The sequence below is a fragment of the Hyperoodon ampullatus genome, assembly GCF_949752795.1.
Source record: "Hyperoodon ampullatus genome assembly, chromosome: 2".
Classification (NCBI taxonomy): Eukaryota; Metazoa; Chordata; class Mammalia; order Artiodactyla; family Ziphiidae; genus Hyperoodon; species Hyperoodon ampullatus.
The window spans coordinates 4,609,438-4,629,700 of NC_136915.1; the positions used below are offsets into that span (position 1 = coordinate 4,609,438).

Here is a 20,263-nt window from a genome sequence, read left to right on the forward strand (position 1 = left end):
TAAGAAGCTAGACATTAGGGTGGGGGGCGTGGGATGAACTGGGCGATTGGGACTGACATGTATACACTAATATGTATAAAATGGATAACTAATGAGAACCTGCTGTATAAAAAAATAAATAAAATTAAAAAAAAAAAAAAGAAGCCCTTCCTGCAAGGCCCCCTTTGTTCCTCTGGTAGAAAGAATCACGATAAATACAAGTCTCCGTATGCAGATTAAATGGTTCCCACTGCAAAAAAAAAAAAAGAAGCTAGACATTAAATGGTCTCTAGGGTATCACACCTGATCCTGGACGGTGACAAGGGCTCTACGAGATGAGAAGCCACGTGACTACTTAAGACCGTGACAGTCAACGGTTTAAATGAACGTAAACGTGAAAACCCACACATCCCAACAGCTGTCCTTCAACACATCCTGCTAGGAAGCTGGAGTTCACACCACCAGCTTGAAAGGCTGCCTCAGCGTCCTAAACGCAGAAATGGTGACCTGACCTGACCTGCCTGTCCTGATTGTTTACCAAAACCACTTCCAACCTGGGAGGTTAAAGAATCCTGACCACCAGGGAGAAGATGGAGTTCCATCGTTGGCCCCAAAGCCCCCTGGGAGAACAGCACCATCACCGACACAGATTCAGGTCCAGCCACCGAGCCCAAGAGCATAAGCTGCTCCCCCGGTCCTTCTTCCAAACAGCCTAGTGTCCGGCTCTGCCCACTGTGTGTTTTTAATCTCAGATGCGAAGTCAATTAGGACAAATCTGGTTTTCAAGAGGCCCCAAGATAGACTTCCTGGATTTGAGAGCATTTTTTCAGCATAAAATTTTTCAGCATCAGATTTTAAAAAGGAAGAAGAAGGGCTCTGGAGTCAAACTTTTCTCTCTGAAACCTTGATTAACAGACCAAACAGAGGCTTAACCCTTGGCCCCCACACGCACGGACGGGGCTGAAGAGCATCCAATGAGCAGGGATGGGAATGCCCCCCGCCCCAGGGCAAGGACCACGGGGCGTCACCATATTCCATTACGCTCTCCATCCTGCTGGCCAGCCTGCCTTCCTCCTTGGGACGTTTCTGTGGCTCCCGTTACTCTATTTTTATCCAGATGCCAACAACCAGGTACTAGAAAAACTTTATGAGGAATCTACCATGTTCTTTTTGTTTCAAGGGCGCACAAACTTTTCCCTGCTGCTTTACTCCCTTAGAAAATAAAACAGAAGACTAGGGCAAACCTCTAGGTCATGTCAACTTAAGAACAGATTTAAATGTACTCTGAACATATCCACGAGTTAGGCAGCAAACACTGCCCCATTTGCTACGTAAGCGCGCCGTGCTGTTCGTGGCCACAGAACCCCATCAGTCCGCTGGTGCCAGCCTGGAGTCAGAGTTAAGCTCTCGGTAGAAAAGGTCCTTCCCTTATTAAGAACATCAGGATCAGTTTGTTTTTCGATAGAATTTAGGTTTGGGGTGTACTTTCTCTTTACGTGTTTCCTCAATTTCTCTTGCTCCAATTTTCTCTGATGCTCCGGGAAGTTTAAAATTATAATCTGTTGTGATGTAAGGTATCGTCCCTTCGAGCCCACGCTGAAATGGAAACACAGAGAAAATACTTCAAATCCAGCCAAGACGGAAGACAGGGTTAAAAGTGAGAGTCTGAGGAAGGTCCCCTCACTCCTAAGACACTTGGCTCCCCTCCCCTGGAAGGGCCCACTTACCGATCAACCCCACAAACACACCAAACAGCATGAGAACGGGGTGGGGCCTTCTCTCTCAAAGCGGCAGAACGAGCTGGTGGGGAGGGGGACACTGGTGCCTCCCCAGCTGCCTGCAGGTCCTGCCGTTTGGTTTGGGACCACACGGATGCCCTCGGCCAACGTGACCCTCCATGGCCTTCCCACGGGGACCCCTGAAGCCCGTCTTCACGGAGGGCTCATCATGGGGACGCCACCTCTGCTCTTTCCTCCCACACGCACGTCTGCGATGACGGCTCCACCACGGGGCTCCTGGCCGTGCGTGATGGCGACTCTGGGCCGCAGACCTTTGGGCCATGCTGACACCCCACCACGGAGTGTAAGCTTCCCAAACAATAACCTGCTCCCGGGACTCTCGCCCCGACTTCAGGTCCCCACTCTCTACTGCGGACACGGCCAGCGAGCCCCAGGGCTGCCCCCGGGGGCCGCACTCACCTGGCTCTTGAGGACACACTGTGGAATGGAAATGGTTCCAACCAGCAGACAGTTCACGTTCCTTAGCTCTTCCGGGGGCACAGGAGTGAGGATGTGGTAAAGCCGCTTCTCCATGTCGATCCCTCTACAAATTCCTTGAAAGCACACAAAACACATAAAAATCACCCTTTCTGGAGGATATCAAACTTCCCCACCACTCAGAATTGTAGAATGGCTTTTAAAATAAGAGTTTCAAGTTCAACTGTGTTTTGCTTTAAAAATACAAAGTGGCATATCTGAATATCTGAAGACTCTCTGTACCCTTCTCCTTGTTCAGCTGTGAGAAACCAAAGTCCTACACTGTCTTAACTAAGGTGCACCTGGGCCAGGGAGAAACCCACCAGTGGGGATCGCAGAGATGACTCAGTCTCTCCCCGTCACCAATCCCTTCTTTACCATCTGTACTAAAGCATACGAGTTCTGTGGACATGCTTTTGAGAAGTTCAATGTTGTATAAATCAAGAACACGTATTAACTAAGGGTTTTGCTAATCTTGAGGTGTGTAGGCCCAGCCCCCTTCCAGAAGTATATACACTGACAGCTACTGATCTTAGTGAGCCGGGGGACGACCACGTGAGGCAGGTCTGGTGAGGGAGGCAGGGACCCAGGGCTGCCAGGCACCACGGGGCTGGGTCCACAGGCTGGACCTGTGCGAAGGGACGCACCAGGATGCGGTGTGATCTCGTGTGCGCTCAGATCACCCCTGGCCGTGGGGGGTCCAGTTACACAGCTTTTCCACTAGTCCACGGCAAGAAATGAGACGGGCACGGTGAGAAGTGATGAGATGGAGGAGTCTGACATTCTGAAAACGAAACTACCAGGCCTGCGAGTGGGTTGGATGTGGAGAATGAAAGCAAGGGGGTGCCAAAGAGGACCCCGGGGCCTGACCCAAACACCAGAGTAAATCTTCAAAGGACTGTTCACGGCCTGGGAACTGGGGATGGTGCGGGCTAGGAGGAGGAGATTGGGGAGAACATCAGGGAGGGGGTAGCTGGACCTATCAGGGCTCAGCTTGGGGCCCAAGTCTTAGGTGCCAGGGAGACACCCAAGCAGAGGAGTGCAGTGGGCACATGGGCTTGGAGCTCCGATGCTCCGTTGTGCTGGAGAGACCCCAAGGATGTCGGCCTAAGATGGACTCAGAACCCCAGCAGTGGGTGGGAGGGCCCACGGAAAACATGTCAGATGAGAAGGAGGCCTTGACCAGGCCCTTAAGAATCTTGGAGGAGCTGGCAGGAGGAGCAGAGAAAGAACCGCTTCCTTCCTGCCCTCCAGCCTGCAAAGCCCGCCATACAGAAGACAGAGAAGCTCTCTGGTCACTCCAGCCAAGCGGCAGCGACAAGGTCAAGCCCAGCCATCTACAGTTGAAGAAGCCGGTCAATTTCAGTAGGTTTACAGACAGGTGTCCCTCTCAGACTCACCAAACCCCAAACAATCACAGATGGGCGTCTGGGCAAGCAGGATGGGCCCACTTGCATATCCTCTGACATCATCCAGGATCTTGCAAAGCCCAACCCAGCTGGCATTCACAGCATATAATATGTGGGTAGGAGCGACATCAGCGTGGACAATCCGGAGTGCGACGGCATTGAAAGGGACCTGAAAGATACATGCGCATCCCCCTCTATGAATTCTACTTGAAAGACTGCTTTAATGTTTACAAGTTGACTCACCAGCTATCTGAGGTTCTATCTGCCAAACCACCTACCAAGAAACATCTAAACAGAATGCCAACACCAACCAGCATTTGTTTAGTGCTGCACCGTTCTAATACAGAGAACCTAGGAAACTTACACAAAGCTCCTGTATACCAGCAGTACCTGCTAGAAATCTAAACTGAACGCCTGGAACTTTGTCTACAGAGACACATGAGACGCAAGTTGGGAGACATCCTACATGAGCTGAAGTTGAGGGAGGGAGACTATGAAAACCCATCACTGAGAGGTCTCCTGATGGGAGAAAGTAAAAATCCATTCAGTGAGAAAAAGCCTCCATTCACTCCCTAATTTAACTATTGCAATAAGAAAAATGGATTGCATTCCCGGAGCACGAGGTAAATAACTACCTTTAACATGGAACTTTCTGGGTAATTTCAAACTTTTAAAGTAGAAAAACTTTTTTTTTCTTTTTAGTTTATTTTTTGGCTGCGTTGGGTCTTTGTTGCTGCACATGGGCTTTCTCTACGTGCAAGGAGCGGGGGCTACTCTCCGTTGCGGTGCGCGGGCTCTAGGCACTTGGGCTTCAGTAGTTGTGGCGCACGGGCTCAGTAGTTGTGGCTCGCGGGGTCTAGAGCGCAGGCTCAGTAGTTGTGGAGCACGGGCTTAGTTGCTCCGCGGCATGTGGGATCTTCCCGGACCAGGGCTCGAACCCGTGTCCCCTGCATTGGCAGGTGGATTCTTAACGACTGCGCCACCAGGGAAGTCCCCAGAAGAGCATTTTGTTACACATATTATTTAGGCTTCAAAAACAAATGTGAGGGGGACTTCCCTGGTGGCACAGTGGTTAAGAATCCACCTGCCAATGCAGGGGACACGGGTTCGAGCCCTGGTCCGGGAAGATCCCACATGCCGCGGAGCAACTAAGCCCGTGCGCCACAACTACTGAGCCTGCGCTCTAGAGCCCGCGAGCCACAACTACCGAAGCCCGTGCCACAACTACTGAAGCCCGTGCACCTAGAGCCTGTGCTCTGCAACAAAAGAAGCCACCACGAGAAGCCCACGCACGGCAATGAAGAGTAGCCCCCGCTCACCGCAAGCAGAGAAAAGCCTGCACAGCAACGTAGACCCAATACGGCCAAATAAATAAAATTTTTAAAAAACTGTTAAAAAAACAAATGTGAACTTGTAACAAAAGGCAGTTTAAATTACTGGCAGGTAAGTTTCACGTTCAGTTACAGAGCATCCCCAAGTGAGTAAATTGCAGTAAATCAACCAAAACTCCGTTAAACCAACTGCCTTAGGTTCTTCAGTGGAGATGACTTGGAAGCCTGGAGCCAATCTCTCCATCAGGCTCAGGAAACGCATCCTTGCCCCCCGGGTCACGGCCCCTGCCTGTGCAACCTCAGGCCAGTGTGTCCACCTGGCTGTGCCCGGTTTGCTACGCTGTAAGCAGGGCCTGTAACAGCACCTCCCCGGCAGGCTGCCACCCCAGGTAATGTGCTCGGCAGAGCACGTGGCACAGCGGGTGCTCAGCACTGCACAGGCCACACAGCAGAGCTGAGTACCCTGGGCTCTAGAGTCAGGCCGCCTGGGCGCCGGTCCCGGCCCAGACTTTTACTATGGCCCTTTGGGCAAGCTGACTCAGTGCCCCTGGCCTCAGTTCTGCCATCTGTAACGTGGGGATAATAACAGCGCCTCAGTGAGTAAAGGAGTTAACCCAGGCTTAGAAGAGAGCACAGCACAGGGTGAGCACTTAGAAATGCTAACTGTTGCTGTTTTATTCTGTCATCATTTGGAATCCTAATGTTACGGTGGTTCCTTCCCAAATGAATTCTTCAGAGGTTGGAATCCAAGATGCACATACCCTAGTGCCAGAATCTACTTGTGACAATATCCGAAACAGTTTAAGAGTGTTCTCCGGGTGCCAGGCCCTGCTGTGAGCACTCGTGAAATCTGCACAAGCGTTCTGCGAGGTCTGGCACCGCTGTTCCCAGGTGAGAGCCCAAGTTGCACACAGCCAGTCAGGGCAAGGGCGGAGATGGGCTGCCGGGGTGTAATCCCAGCGCTACCTCTGGCATTAGTAGAACATTCTTAGCCAGGGTGGAACCAGAGTCGGGCCCAGCACAGCAGTGAAGAGCTCAGCTCTGGAGCTGGGCTGCCTGGGTCTGCGGCCAGCTGTGCCACTCACGCTGGATCACTCAGCTCCCATCTGTAAAACGGAGACAGTCACCAAATCTACACCCTAGGGCTGCCCTGAGGACTAAATGAGTGAGGTGCTATGAAATGGTCAAAGTGCTCCTGGCACACAGGAAGCCATAGGCGTGTTTAAGTAACCCAAATAAAGACAATTCCAAGAGTTCAGATCACCTGATAGGGTGTCAGACCATGTAAGGGACACAGTGGCTTTGGCACTGGGGGCTGCAGCTGGCCAAGGTAACTCAGCACTGCCAACTCGCGAAGGACTTTGTTATGTGATTCTCTGAAAAGTAAATCAAAACGAGGTAAACAGAGATTTAACCTTACAGGCCCACCTCCCACTAGAGACATCACACAGATTCTACGCACGCAGCCCACGTTCCAACCTTAGCATCTGCAGACCCTGCCCTTCCATAAACCCCCTGGAAATCCTTCAAGTCAAAGCCCCTGGCAAGCAGACCTGGAGGCCAATTCTGGAAGTTTCCACTGGGAAAGTAACCATTCAGAAAGTAACTGACTCTCCTTCATAAATAGATAGCTGTGACAGAGATCTGAAACATTTTAGAGGACTCTTCCTTTGAGGGAATTGAGGACAGAAGAATTGTAAGACTGAAGAAAACTAACTTCTCCCGCCATGATGCTTTGCTTACCTATTTCTTGGAGTTTTTCCAGACACAAACTCCGACTTAACGGACATCAGTTTGTATCCAGTCAACAGAACTGGATTCTCCTTTTCTTCGTCAGCAAATTCCAAACTGTCCGCAAACTCTGCCACGTGGAATCCTCTGTTTCTGGCTTTGGACGTGCTCTTTGTGTACAAGCCGTCCATGTCGTCCACGTAGCTCGGGCTGAGGTCTGGCATGTACCTACCCCGGTCGGAGCTGAACTGAACGACGTGGCTGGGCGACAGCAGTCGGATCAGGTCAATAAGCAGCAGGAGACCCTGGTCTACGAGGAAGGAGACCACGGGAGCACAGTTAGTACACAGAGAGGCGATGCACTCCTGCAAGAAGCTGGACTGCTTCTGAGACAAGGAACTGCCCAGAGACCGGGCTTCGGCACTAATGGCTGGAAGCCACGCACTTAGTCCCACTGCCCAACCCTTCCGCCCAACCCACGCGCCTCGGCGGGCTTACCTGTCACCCAGCCCATCGTGTTGACGATAAGAGGGGACTCTCTCTTGTAGGAGCTGAACACATACTTTATTATCTCAATATAATTTTCAAAGTTGTTTTTGCAAGAAGGCTTCCCATAATAGACCATTTTCTGAGGTGTCCTCTGGTGGGTGAAAGGTGGTCCTAAGAAGATAAAGATGAGAGTCATCGATCCGGGAGAACCTAAGAGGTGGCGAGGGTTTTGGTCCAGCCATCGTCACTGACGAAGCTCCCCAGGAAATCCGAGCCCGTCCTACCCCTAGGAATAGCTGTGCTCCTACTTTCGGAAGTCTAAGCTTTCAACTTCATACAAAGACACGCTCGCAATTACATACACAGTTAACCCCAACCAAGTCTTAATACAGCCACTCATTCAACAGACGTTTACTGAACACCTACTGAATGCTGGGCATTGTCCTAGATACTCAGGACATTTCTGTGAACTGAACAAACATCCCTACAGGGCTTACACACTAAGGAAACGACGATTAATAACAGCACCAGTCACCTGTTGGACTACAGTACTTACTATGTCCTATGTATGCTACACACACAATCTCTAGTTTTCATAGACACCCTGTGAGACAGGTAACATTACTTTCCCGATTTTTACAGACAAGGAAATTGAGAAAGAGATGAACGTGACCAAGGTCACGCAGCTAGTAGACATCAGCTGGACTTGAACTCAGGTGGTCCAGCTCTGGAGCCGATACTCCCTAATCGCCACAGAAGTCTGTCCATCCCCTCTGGCTGGGGCCAGCGCCCACAGCAGACAGGTGGCCAGGACGACGTCGCAACACAGTTGGCGGGGCAAGGGCCCTGGTCAACGCGGTTGGGGCGAGGCCGCCTTGGAAAGAGCTGGCGAGGCTCCCCTCCAGGCCGGGGCCAGGGGATTCGGGGCAGCCCCCAACAGAGAGGGTGGCCTGCGTAGTCGCGGGAATGAGCAAATATGTAAATATACTGAGAATAACGGCAGCCAGGTTCTTACCATCAGAGAAGGAACTTATACATATGGAAGGGGGAAGGCTAACTAGAATGAAGCCCGGGTGCTAGATTAGAGTCGGAAGGATCAGTGCAGGGAACTCCCTGGCGGTCCAGTGGTTAGGACTCCACGCTTCCACTGCAGGGGGCCCAGGTTGGATCCCTGGTCGGGGAACTAAGATCCCTCAAGCCATGTGGCGTGGCCAAAAAAAAGAATGATCAGGGCAAACTCATGGCTCTTAATAAACAGACAGATACAGAAAGACATAGAAATATGTGTGTGTACATATATGTGCACACACACACATATTATATACGTACATACATGACATGCGTGGGTTTAAGCATATGCATATTCCCTAACTCTGTCCACGGAGAGGACCTAGAAGAAATGACACCCAGAAGAAGATAACAATAGCACACCTAGTTAGAGTGGAAAACCCTGGCAAACACTATCTTAACCCATCGATCAAAGCTAACAAGTCTGGCAACAGGACAAACTGACAGCATGTTGATATGACACACGGAGAACAGCGTCACTTCTAAATCGAACCACGGGGGAGCCTACAAACGTACCCTTCGAATTGTCAAGGTGATAAAAGATAAGAAAAGCCGGAGGAACTGTTCCAGACTAAAGGGGACTAAAGGGATAAAAAAGGAAAAAAAAAATAAATGAAATAGAGAAAATGTAAAAGAGGAGCAATGAAACCAGCTAAAGAGCTAAGTCTAAACAATTTTTTTTTTTTGGCTGTGCTGTGTGGCTTGCAGGATCTCAGTTTCCAGACCAGGTACTGAACCCAGGCCATGGCAGTGAAAGCCTGGAATCCTAACCACTAGGCCACTAGGGGACTCCCCTAAACAATTATTATTATTATTTTTTAACATCTTTATTGGAGCATAATTGCTTTATAATGGTGTGTTAGTTTCTGCTTTATAACAAAGTGAATCAGCTATACATACACAGATATCCCCATATCTCCTCCCTCTTGCATCTCCCTCCCACCCTCCCTATCCCACCCTAAACACGTATTTTTTAGAAAGCTGTTAAAATAAAGTAAATGTATTTAAAAATTCTTACTGACTAAAAGCATGTTAAATCGCTAATATTATCTATCAACCTAATGTGATACCATCTGCTTCCTTTAAAAATCAACTTAACAAAAGTCACACAATTATCTGAACAGAAACAGAAAAAGCATTTGACAAAATCCAACATCCTTCCATGATAAAAAACATTCCACAGACTAAGAATAGAAGACAACTTCTTCAACCTGAAAAAGGTAAACTGAAAAAGCCACAGCTAACATTTTACTTAATGGTAAAAGACTGTATGCATTACCTCCAAGATCAGGAACAACAAAATGATGTTTACTTTCTATTCAACACTGTATTAAAGGTTTTAGCCAGAGCTATCAGACAAGAAAAAGAAATAAAAGGCATCCAACTTGGAAATGAAGAGATAAAACTATCTCTATTCACAGATGACATGATCTTATATATAGAAAATCCCAAAGAATTCACAAGAATGCTACTAGAGGTAATAAAGGAATTCAAAGTTGCAGGGCAGAAGATCAAAACACAAAAGTCAGTTATGTTTCTATACACCAGCAATTAGCAATATGAAGAGGAAATTAGAATAGCAATTCCATTTACAATAACTAAAAGAATTAAATCCTTAGGAATAAATCTAACCAAGGAGGTAAAATACTGCTTAAAGAAATTAAAAAGGGAGTTTCCCTGGTGGCACACTGGTTTAGAATCCGCCTGCCAATGCAGGGGACACGGGTTCGAGCCCTGGTCCGGGAAGATCCCACATGCCACGGAGCAACTAAGCCCGTGCGCCACAACTACTGAGCCTGGGCTCTAGAGCCCGTGAGCCCCAACTACTGAAGCCTGTGCGCCACAACTACTGAGCCTGGGCTCTAGAGCCCGTGAGCCCCAACTACTGAAGCCTGTGTGCCACAACTACTGAAGCCCGCACGCCTAGAGCCTGTGCTCTGCAACAAGAGAAGCCACCGCAATGAGAAGCCCGCGCACCGCAACAAAGAGTAGCCCCCGCTCTCAGCAACTAGAGAAAAACGGCATGCAAGCAAAGATACAATGCAGCCAAAAAAAAAAAATTAGGACTTCCCTGGTGGTCCAGTGGGTAAGACTCTGTGCTCCCAATGCAGGGGGTCCGGGTTCAATCCCTGGTCGGGGAACTAGATCCCGCATGCCGCAACTAAGAGTCTGCATGCCGCAACTAAAGATACCCCATGCCTCAAGGAAGATCCCGTGTGCCGCAACTAAGACCTAAGACCTGGCGCAGCCAAAATAAATAAATAAATATTTTTTTTAAAAAAGAAAAGAAATTAAAGAAGACCTAAAAAATTACAGACTGAACACAATCCCTATCAAAATTCTAATAGCCTTTTCCCCAGAAATGGGAAAGCCTATTCTCAAATTCATATGGAATTGCAAAGGGTCCCAAAAGGCCAAACAATCCTGAAAAAGAATAAAGTTGGAGGACTCACATTTCCCAACTTTTAACCTCCTACAAAGGTACAGTAATTAAAAGTGTGGTGCTGGCCTAAGGGCAGACATAAACCAAAGGAATAGAATAAAGAGTCCAGAATGATTTTCAACATAGGTGCCAAGATCACTCAGTGGGGGAAGGACAACAAACGGATATTGGAAAACTGGACATCCACGTGCAAAAGAACAAAGCTGGACCCTGCCCTTGTATCACACACAAAAATGAACTCAAAATGGATCAAAGACCTAAGTGGTAGAGCAAAAACTGACAAAATTCCTAGAAGGAAGGAATTAACATCCAGAATATATAAAGAACTCCTAAATTCAACAAAAACAAAGAACCCAATTCAAAAATGGGCAGAGGGGGGCTTCCCTGGTGGCGCAGTGGTTAAGAATCCGCCTGCCAATGCAGGGGACACGGGTTTGAGCCCTAGTCCGGGAAGATCCCACATGCCACGGAGCAACTAAGCCCGTGCGCCACAGCTACTGAGCCCCCGTGCCACAACTACTGAAGTCGGTGCACCTAGAGCCTGTGCTCCACAACAAGAGAAGCCACTGCAATGAGACGCCCGTGCACTGCACCCCCTCGCTGCAACTAGAGGAAGCCCACGTGCAGCAACGAAGACCCAACGCAGCCAAAATTAAACAAATTAATTAATTAAAAAGATGGGCAAAGGACTAAACTGGACATTTCTCCAAAGCAGATGTACAAATGGCCAATAAGCACATGAAAAGATGCTCAACTCCATCAGTCATTAGGGAAATGCAAATCAAGACCAAAAAGAGGTATCACTTCACATCCACAAGAAAGGTCGTAATTAAAATAACAAAAAATTGGGACTTCCTGGTGGTCCAGTGGTTAAGAATCCGCCTTCCAATGCAGGAGACAGGGGTTCCATCCCTGGTTGGAGAACTAAGATCCCACACGCTGTGGGGCAACTAAGCCTGCGTGCTCCACAGCCTGCATGCCACAACTACTTTGTTCAAGATCACAACAGGCAGAAAATGAAAACAATCCAAGTATCCATCAACAGTTAAAAGGATAAACAAAATGCGACATAATGGAATAATTTTCAGCCATAAGGAGGAATTACTTTTGACATATGCTACAATATGAACAGATCTTAAAACCTTTATGCTTAGTGAAAAAAGCCTGACACAGAAGGACAAATATTGCATGATTCCACTTATACGAGGTGCCTAAATTAGGCAAATTCATAGGAACCGAAAGTAGGCTAGCGGTACCTAAGGGCTGTGGGGGACTGGGGTAGGGAATGGATTATTGTTTAACAGGTATAGCATTTCAGTTTGGGACAGTGAAAAAGTTTTGCAGGTAGATAGTGGTGATGGTTATACAACACTATGAATGTATTTAATGCACCGAACTGTACACATGAAGAGTTAAAATGATAAATCTCGTATTACGTATATTTTTGTATTAAAAAAAAAGCAGTGTGGGAGTTCCCTGGTGGCCTAGTGGTTAGGATTCCAGGCTTTCACTGCCATGGCCAGAGTTCAATCCCTGGTTAGGGAACTGAGATCTTGCAAAGCCCCAAGGCAAAGCCAAAAAAAAAAAAAAGGCAATGTGGGACTGATTTGGATTCTGAAACATAAAAAGGATATTAGTAGGATAACTGATGAATTCTGAAAAAAGATCTATAGATTAGTTAATAGTATTATATCAATAGTTAATAGTATTATATCAATGTCAATTTCCTTTTTTTTTTCTTTTTTTTTGCGGTATGCGGGCCTCTCACAGCTGCGGCCTCTCCCACTGTGGAGCACAGGCTCCGGACGCGCAGGCTCAGCGGCCATGGCTCACGGGCCCAGCCACTCCGTGGCATGTGGGATCCTCCCGGACCGGGGCACGAACCCGTGTCCCCTGCATCGGCAGGCGGACTCTCAACCACTGCACCACCAGGGAAGCCCCAATGTCAATCTCTTGATTTAGATCATTGTATAGGGTTATATAAGATGTTAATATTACTGAAAAGTGTTTCCAATTTACATAAAATAAAATGGATGGGAGTTCCATTTACTAAAATGGAACCCTAGAAAGGTATTATTGGGTTTTTGTTTTTGTTTTTTTGAGGTTAGAGGAATAGTTATGGGAAGACCATGAGTTTGGGAGTCGGGGAGAATGTCCTTTTTTTATATTTTATACTTTTGTATTCTTTGATTTTTTTTTTAAACAATAATTTTTTTTTTGATTTATTATTTATTTTATTTATCTATCCTTGGCTGCTTGGCCGTGTTGGGTCTTCGTTGCTGCGTGCGGGCTTTCTCCAGTTGCGGCGAACGGGGAATACTCTTCGTTGTGGTGCACGGGCTTCTCATTGTGGTGGCTTCTCCTGTTGTGGAGCACAGGCTCTAGGTGCGCGGGCTCAGGAGTTGTGGCGCACAGGCTCCGTGGTATGTGGGATCTTCCTGGACCAGGGCTCGAACCCGTGTCCCCTGCATTGGCAGGCGGATTCTTACCCACTGCGCCACCAGGGAGGCCCTCTTTGAACTTTCTGTATCATTACTTTTGCACTGTATAAAACCAAGACATTTAAAAAGTATATAATACATACCTAGAACTGGTTCTGTAACATTAAGTAGAGAAATGCAACCTGGCGGAGTAAATTCTGTCTGTCCCAGATCACATTCCAAATAGTCAACGCAGGATATACTGAAAATTTAAAAGAAAGAAAGAAAATCTTAACTAGTTTTACTGTGCCCAAAGGGTAAATCAGATTGTAAAGATTTTATGTGATGCTCAGGCATAATCCACCCCATGCAGCCTCATAGGTAGAATGCTCCAAAGACGACAACCAACACAGAAGAACGGTAAAGAGAAAATGGGACGCAGGCAAGGCCACAGTGTCCACTCATTATAGGGATAAAACTTTGCCTTTCTTAACATTTTATTTTTGAAATACAACAGAATTTATCCCTACCCTGACTCTCTGGATTTGGACAAATACATTTTCAGAGACCAAGTGACAACTCTCGCGAGCTCACCGACAGGGAGGGTGGGTATAGCTGAGAGCGCCATCACTTCACCCCAAAACCTGGTATAACCAGATGGCCTCACTCAGCTGAGTGGCTTTGCAGGGTTGTATATAATCTCTACTTAGGAGTCAGGATGCATTCCCATCTAGTTTCTCAAATCAAAAATCCTACTTCCTGCCAAAAATCTAGCAATATGTCAAAAATACTCTTACCTATTTAACAACTGGTTAATCAGGTATCTATTAAATGTTGACTTTCCAATGTCCTGAGAGCCACAGACCAGAATGACAGGGCAGCCGTCGGCTTCTTCTGGAGGTGAAACAAACATTGACCCCTAAAGTTAGCCATCTTCTTTACGACGCTAATCATCAACAGTAACCCTCTGAGGCTTTGGTGGATAAACGCTAGGCTGTATCGGTACGGATTACTCACCACAAGAAATGCTCACTAACTCTTCCATGACTGAAAAGGCACTCTCGGTCAAACGAAGGCCGGTTTTTTTTCTCTCTCTTCTGATGCCCACAGATTTCAAGGCGAAATACTCAGAGTTAATCTGGAAAGTCGGAATCTGAAATAACAATGTAAACTTTAAGAAAAGATGAAAACAAACGCACTTTTTTCTCTTCGGTTCTAAATTAACAAGCCTCATAGAATTGTGAGCTACAAAAGATAAATTTGATCCCTCCCTTTCTCTCACCCCCCAGATCCAACCCCCCAGTAAGTCTTGTTGCCTCCCAAAGCCGTCCACGTCTCTATTTTCATAGCTTACGCTTACTTCCAAGCTGCCACCACCTCTGCGGGAGACGCCAGAGAAAAAGAAAATGCATGGAAATTTAAAAGTGATGGTCACAAGAAAAATTCAACCAAAGACCCCAGCTGTAGAACAGGTTGGTGATTTGGAATAAAGTCAAGACAGTCTCCAAAAACATCAAGCAAAAAGACAAAGAGGGGGCTTCCCTGGTGGCACAGTGGTTGAGAGTCCGCCTGCCGATGCAGGGGACACGGGTTCGTGCCCCGGTCCGGGAAGATCCCACATGCCGCGGAGTGGCTGGGCCCACGAGCCATGGCCGCTGAGCCTGCGCATCCGGAGCCTGTGCTCCGCAATGGGAGAGGCCACAACAGTGAGAGGCCCGCGTACCGCCAAAAAAAAAAAAAAAAAAAAGACAAAGAGTTGAAAGGAGGGACTCCCCTGGTGGTCCGGTAGTAAAGAGTCTGCTCTCCAGTGCAGGCGATGGGCGCTCAAGCCCTGGTCGGGGAACTGAGAGACCACATGCTGTGGGACAACTAAGCCAGCACGCCACAACTACTGAGCTCACGTGCCTCAACTAGAGCCCGCGTGCCGCAAACTACAGAGCCCATGCACTCTGGAGCCTGTATGCCACAACTAGAGAGCGAGAGGAAAAGAAAAAACCCACCGCCACAACTAGATAGAAGCCCGTGCACCGCAACCGCCCACGTGCCGCAACTAAGACCCGACGCAGCCAAAAATAAATAAATAATAAATAAATCTTTTTAAAAAGAGAGTTGAAAGGATGTGGAAGGTGGGGACATGAAGTCCGATGGCATTCTAGCAGAAGTAGCAGGAAACCACAGGAAAGCCACCGGAGGAATGAGAGCAGGGCCCTGGCAGAAGCAAGTGGGTCTCAGATGGCATAAGGGAGGACCCAGGAAGAGACCCCACCCACGATCACACCCCATGCAATTCATCAACCCCGAGGAGAAGGACATCATAAAAGGAGCAAGAATCAGCCTGGGGTGAGGATTCCTAGCAGCTATTCTGGATTCTAGAAAACAATGGAGCAAGTCCTTCAAGGTTTCGAGGAAAACTTCTGTGAACCTGTAATTCTACACTCCACTCAACTATCAATCACTGAGGTAAAAACAAGAACATCTTATAAAACGAGATAAGCTAAAGTTTACTATCTGCCTTCTAGGAAAATATAATTCCAGAACGTATTAACGCGTAAGTGTGGAAAGGAAAGTTATCCAAGAAAGATCGTAAGGAGTATAAACAGTGCTGGTTGGGTAAGTCGCAGGGACCAAAAAAAAAGCTGAAAATAGGGCTTCCCTGGTGGCGCAGTGGTTGAGAGTCCACCTGCCAATGCAGGGGACACGGGTTCGTGCCCCGATCCGGGAAGATCCCACATGCCGCGGAGCGGCTGGGCCCGTGAGCCATGGCCGCTGAGCCTGCGCGTCCGGAGCCTGTGCTCCGCAAGGGGAGAGGCCACAACGGTGAGACGTCCCCGTACCGCAAAAAAAAAAAAAAAAAAAGCTGAAAATAAATGAAAAAAGAATGAGTTTGATTGTGGCATCTGAAACACTCACTTGGTAACACGGGATTTCCATTCCCTTCTCTACGGCTCCGACCAAGCTGCTGGATTCTGTACTAGATTAAGTTACGTGACAAGAGCCCATTCACTGTCCTGACCTTGTTTCACATCTTCCAGCCTCCAATCCCCTCCTACTCCCCCGGTGATAACCTTGAACCATTTCACAGCGAAAGGGGAAGCAATCAGAAGAGACCTTCCCTTTGCCCCTGGCTCTGTCCCAGGCACTGCCTTCAGCCACTCTAAAGGAAGTGCCTCTGCTCCTAAGGCCAACCCTCCACACAGACACCAGAACCCGCCCCTCGAGGTCCACTCCCCCACCTCGCTCCAGCCATCCTCTCCCTCATGCACCAGCGCGCTCTCTCCTGTGGATCTTTCCCACCTGCTGCGTTCAATCACGAGGTTTTTTTTCCATCCACCTGAACAAAAACCAGACCTCTCTAGTTCATGTTCACTCCTCCCACCACTGTTTCATTTCTTTCTTCCCTTTACAGCTAAACTCTCTAAAAGCAAAATCCCTTACTACTAAACCCTTGAGTTCTGCTCTTCCCCAGGTCTTGACCCCATTCCAGTCAGGCCAGCCCCCTCAGCAATGTAATGAAACCACTCTCGTCCAGATGGTGATTCTGCACCCAAGTTCCCTTCTCAGGCCTCGTCTCACCGTCAGCTGCCGCGGGGCCTCCGCGTCCTCCAGCGGCTCCCCGACCACACCCGCCTGCTGTGCTCAGGCTCTTTGTTGCTCCTCGGGCTCAGACCCGGAACCTTCTCATTTTTACCTGTATCAACTCCTTGGCGTTACTGTCCTGTCTCACGGGCTCCGGAACCCTCTTCTGCTGAAAGCTCCCAAATTTACATTCCCAGCCTCCTCTCTGAACTTGACTCACACGCTGAATCTCTCACTTGACACCTCCAGCTGAATGTCTAAGGCATCTTTAAGCTACAGATTTAAGTCTCCTCCTGCAGCGCCCCGTCTCCGTGCACCCAAGCACTCACACCTCACACCCAGTCTGTCTGATGTTCCTAGAGTGTTGACTCAGTCTACTGGCTCGTGGGAGACAATTATAGTGACCGACCCGACTTCAGGAAATTAATAATAAGGGCAGCAAAAATTTGGAGTTGAAGAAAGAGAGAGATGGGATAAAGTGCAAGTACATTGAAATTACTCATTCTCATTCAGAGTTTAGAGAAAATTCATACTGTCTCGTTAGTAAATCAAAATATAAAGATAACCATTTAAAAAAATATAAAGATAACCACTGAAGAAATATCAAAAGGCATTTAACCAACTATAGTAGAAAACGATGACTTTCTCGGGAATGAAGCTAAGGGGGGTAGAAGAGACAATTTTCACGATATAGTCTTCTATACTGACTACTTTTAGTTTACACACATGTCACATTCTGTACGACTTACAGCACAATGTGACAGACAGACTGATCTTCCACGGGGGCATCCTACATAGTCATCTGACTGTTTTGGTGAAAGTAATTAGCAAAACTCTGAATGAAAACTGGTTCTACCTCTTGTACGAAAACGTAAGATAAACCTGGATGGCTGATTATGAAGTTCACAGTGGAGGTTTTCAGACGTTCCAGCAACAGAATGGAACACAGAGGAGAAAAATTCTTCATCAAACAGTATCTGTCATCTGTAAAGAGAGATATAAACTACCTTAGAAAAAGCACACCATTAAACTCTATGCCCTTTAGGACCTCCCTCTCCTCTGCTAAATTCCAAACTTTTTGAGACTAGGAATTATGCTTGAGAGACTTTTTCAGGAGGCCATATTGCATGATAGGAACACACCTGGGTGGAGAAGTCAATCCAGGTTTGCTACCTAAATGCTGTGTGGCCTTGGGCAACTTTTCTCATCTGTAAAATCGTGAAAACAGTAGCTTCACTCTCAAGACCCTGGTGAGAGTTTAAACAGATACAGTAGAGAGTACAAGTTCTAGGCCATAGTAGGCATCTGAAAATTATTCGCCATGTGATTTCCCCGGCCGTCCAGGGGTTTAGACTCTGCGCTTCCAATGCAGGGGGCACGGGTTCAATCCCTGATTGGGGAACTAAGATCCCACATGCCGGGCAGCGCAGCCAAAAAAAATTATTCACCTTATTATGATACATCCTTAGTAAATCATGCAGTTTTTTTTTTTTATTACCTTGGTTCAGATAAGATCTGAGCAAACTTCGGGCTTCCCTTTTCATCTCTTTCTTGCTTTTCTCATGCACTGAGTAATGAACTGCATTGATAGTCAGGCGAGAGTGGGTATAGGTAGAGAAGACATTTGGGGCAGGTTGGCCTTGGCTGATGGTAAAACCAAACACCTGCACCTGGCCATAGAGGCAGGTCACACGACAGATCCCGCTAAAAGTAAAGCCCTAGAGGAAAAGAAAAAAGAAAGGAAGAAATAAGGTTACAGATTCTGTTACCAATGACAGAAAACTTCTAAGATCTTAACTGGCTACTCAGACATCAAAAGGAGGGTGATTTCCAAGTAACAGAATACCTTGTAGGTGACTATCTAGGATTTTAAACTAATAGATTAAAATATTAATATTTTTAACCTAAGATCATATCCTATGGCATTTACAGGGACAGAGAGTCTGGTGAACACTGACCCAGGGGGAGCCCCTGAACTCAGCTCTGCTGTACTCATGACTCCCTGTTCTTACAAAGGCCCAGCGCCTGACGTCTCTCTCCCGTTCTTGGGTTTTCACCTCCCTCCTGTATTGCGGGGGACCTCCCAGACCAACGTTCAGGTGAACGTCAGGGGCCCTGCAATCAGGCTGCCAGGGTTTGACTGCTGGCTCTACCTCTGCTGTATAACTTTCTGGAGAGTTACCTAAGCTATATTCTTTCTTTCTGTAAACAATTCCTAGCGGAAAAGACTCCGTAGAGCATGCATGAGTACTAAATGGGTACATATGCCCCAAACACTTAGAACACTTACTTAGAGTCTGACATTTCTAAGCACTCGGCAAATGCAACCTATTATTATCGTTACTATTAAAGTCCCTCCAGCCCCGAAGACTTAGAATTCCCTCGGGAGGGTCCTTGTTACGCTCTGCCCAGCACCACCGCCCGAGGAATGCGTCCAAAGAACCCGCAGGGGGACACGGGCCTCTCCCAGCCTGCAGCTCCCGGGGCTGCGTCCCCACCCCTCCCGCTCTGCCCTCCTGGCTCCCCGGGCGCGACCTACCTGACCCAGCGGCAGCAGCAACACGGCACGGCCCGAGCCGGCCGACCGCACAGGCGGGATGGGGAGGATCGCGGAACAACTCGGGGCCGGATCCTCGGCCGGGCGGGGGCTGGGGGCCGCGGTCTTGGGCCTCCGGGGCGCCGCCGAGCGCGACACCAGGCAGACGCCCTCCCGCCAGTCCGCGCCGGCCGCCTGGGCCTGCAGCAGTCGCCGCCGAAAGCGCCTTCGGCCGCGCCAGCGCAGCCTCCCGAGCCGGCGGCGGGGCCGGTAGCTGAGGATGAGGTGCGGCCGGGCCTTGCGGGCCCGCAGCCACGTGGAGCGAGAAGGACCCCTCCTAAGCAGTAGCACTGAGTCAGCCATGCTGCCCACCGGCTCCTGCTGCTCGACAATCTCGCGAGATCCCGTCGCTCCGCCCCGCGGCCCGTCCAGCGGCCTGGGATCCGCGGGCGCCCTCTGCCGGCGGCCTCGGCAGCGCCCCCGGGCCTCACCCGGCCCGTTGGAGGCTCTGGCCCTCTCGCGGTGGGGGGCGGATCTGGGGGCTGCCCGGGCGACACCCGGGCCGGGTGTCCCAACGAAGGCTCCATTTACATTACGCAAAAGCCCCACCCTGGCCGCCTGGAGAGGGAAAGTGAGATACCCTGAGTCCAAGACCACCTCTCCGGAAATCCACCTAGGATTTTTTTTTTTCCTGCAGAGAAAGCTCCAGGATTGACGTTTTAAACAAAACCGGTCTATTTGCATACCCTCTGTTTGCATGCATTTGTCTTTGAGCTGAAGGGAGCAACCCTGTTTAAAACAAGGCGAAATCGGGATGATTTACTCAGAATTTCAATTTCAGTACACTGAAGACTGGGGTGGGTGTGTGGAGTTGAAAGTTGAACTCAAAGCCTTGTCTCACTGGGTCATCTGAGGCCCAGGTAAAAGGTTTTAAAATCCTCAGCTCCCAGAGAGCAGCCTTCCACACCCTGTTCCTCAAGGCCCCCAGAGAAGATGTGTTCCAGCCTTCCTCTGCCTGCCCCCAAA

General features: G+C 48.6%; 1 protein-coding gene across 1 annotated transcript; it reads right to left on the minus strand.

The window, feature by feature from the left end:
* Window positions 1-1,311: 1,311 nt before the first annotated feature.
* NOL9 (nucleolar protein 9) lies at window positions 1,312-19,600 on the minus strand (the record flags this gene model as incomplete). Its single annotated transcript, XM_079697067.1, has 12 exons — window positions 1,312-1,575; window positions 2,178-2,311; window positions 3,635-3,812; window positions 6,239-6,350; window positions 6,718-7,015; window positions 7,204-7,365; window positions 13,290-13,387; window positions 13,923-14,019; window positions 14,143-14,278; window positions 17,558-17,685; window positions 18,200-18,419; window positions 19,241-19,600. 12 exons carry the CDS (start codon window positions 19,598-19,600, stop codon window positions 1,426-1,428), a joined length of 2,073 nt encoding a protein of 690 aa, XP_079553193.1. The 3' UTR covers window positions 1,312-1,425.
* Window positions 19,601-20,263: the final 663 nt, after the last annotated feature.